Raw genomic sequence first — 1,799 nt, 5'->3', positions numbered from 1 at the left:
TTCAGTTCAAAAAAACGAGTGTGGCCATATATCTGTCTCTTATACACATCTAGATGTGTATAAGAGACAGGTGTGTGCCCGGCTTAAAAGTAATGGTATTTGTATAAACCATCATCATCCTTGCTTACTTGTTTCATCATCTTCATCATCAATTCCCTTTATGTCGTTTTTACACCTATATATTTATATATAACTTAATATTCAACTGAATCTTAAACATTACGTTTGCCTTCAAAGTTTGACTTGGTATGTGACGATGGCACGAAGGCTTCGCTCGCCCAGTCTATCTACTTCTTTGGGGTTTTACTTGGATCTGTTATTTTTGGTAGTCTCGCTGATCAGTGAGTTACTTTGTTTATAAATAATTAGCCTTAGTTAGGCCTTTCATTTGAATGAAATGTTTACTGTTTTAATTATTGCTAGCTTGCTGTTAATCAGTCACATCTGACAATGTCAGTGACACGAATGACAGGGAGCAACATGACATTTTGTTTGTACATTATTGTAAAGGTAAAAATTAATTTATTGGTTGAATAGTGTTATATGGATTTCATAGAGAAACGAACAAATACTCTGGCTTTTTCCCCTTCACATCCAACAGCAAGTACACTCATCACTTACATAACGGAATTATGCTTTATAAAACAAACAGCCAATAGAGTATCTGATGAAACCTAATTTACAGTTGGATAAAGCTGTCGTTCAATTTTTTTAAATGTAAAGTAGCGTATTGTTTACAATGCTGTCTGCAAGCGTACATTAATTTACTGTTGACGCAACCATTTTATTAATTTATATAGGCTACGTTCAGAATTGGGGATAAGCCAGGCTTAAGTTAAGGCCGGCTCAAGATTACCGGTCACCCGAAGTCAATGCAAGACCCCCCGCAACGATTAAAGCCCGGCTTAGAAAAGTTAAACACGGTGGCACGCCAGGCCTAGTTACTATAGGAACACAGCCCGGCTTGAGATAAGCCACCTAGTTCAGACTGGCAGGTGGATAAACCCGGTGAGTTGAGCCGGGTTTATCCACCTAGTCTGAACTAGCCATAGACTGGAAGGTGGGTAAACCCGGTGAGTTGAGGCAGGTTTATCCACCTAGTCTGAACTTGGCATTAAGCACACACACTCATGCACCAATATGTTCCAACAGCGAATATATCACTGTCCTAATTGTAGGTGACAATCCTTTTCACAAGACAAACATACACATACGACGCTTTACACAAACTAAATTTCAATATAATATGTTAGAGAGTGAAGTTGTTTTGGTCGTGAGAAAAAAAAATCCTGCTACACTGACATGGCCGGCGGAAGCCCGGCCCCCCCCCCCCACACTTTTTGGCGAAAAATATATAATGTCTGGAGATTTTTGTATGGCTGCTGAGAAAGTTTACCTTACCGTTTTCATGAGGGGGAAAACCTTGAATTTTGAAGAACAAAGTCATTAGACACCGTCATTTCCCGCCATCTAGAAATCAAAATTTTCCCGGGGGAGGAATGTTGACCCCACCACCTAGATTTGATTTCAGATCTGCATGATTCATATTCCCATTCATCTTATAAGCAGTGGCGTAAAAGGCGGGGGCCAGGGGGGGCAGACTTCCCCCCCCCCGACGGTTTTTACCGGGCTGACCAAACCGTCGTACCGGGCTGGGTCGAAAAGAAAAGAAAAAGAAAAGAAAGAGGAGAGAGGGAGGGAAAGAGAAAGAAGGGGAAAGAAAAAGAAAGGAAAAAGGAAAAGAAAAAGAAAAAAGAAGAGAAAAATAAAGACAAGAATAAAAAGGAAGATATAATGAA

At 40.1% G+C, this 1,799-nt stretch overlaps 1 protein-coding gene across 1 annotated transcript in view; it reads left to right on the top strand.

Moving 5' to 3' along the window:
• Window positions 1-219: 219 nt before the first annotated feature.
• Window positions 220-1,799, top strand: part of LOC117115875 (organic cation transporter protein-like) — a gene marked incomplete at its 5' end in the record, with an annotated part of 6,384 nt that continues 4,804 nt past the window's right edge. Inside the window, one exon of the mRNA XM_033259809.1 lies at window positions 220-341. Coding sequence (XP_033115700.1) covers window positions 220-341 — 122 coding nt within the window. The remainder of the gene's footprint in view (window positions 342-1,799) is intronic.

The sequence above is a fragment of the Anneissia japonica genome, unplaced genomic scaffold (genome assembly GCF_011630105.1).
Source record: "Anneissia japonica isolate Jap-2015-1 unplaced genomic scaffold, ASM1163010v1 scaffold287957_len1322810_cov207, whole genome shotgun sequence".
Taxonomy (NCBI): Eukaryota; Metazoa; Echinodermata; class Crinoidea; order Comatulida; family Comatulidae; genus Anneissia; species Anneissia japonica.
The sequence above is the reverse complement of the archived record's forward strand: the minus strand, read 5'-3'. Positions and strand labels throughout refer to the sequence as shown.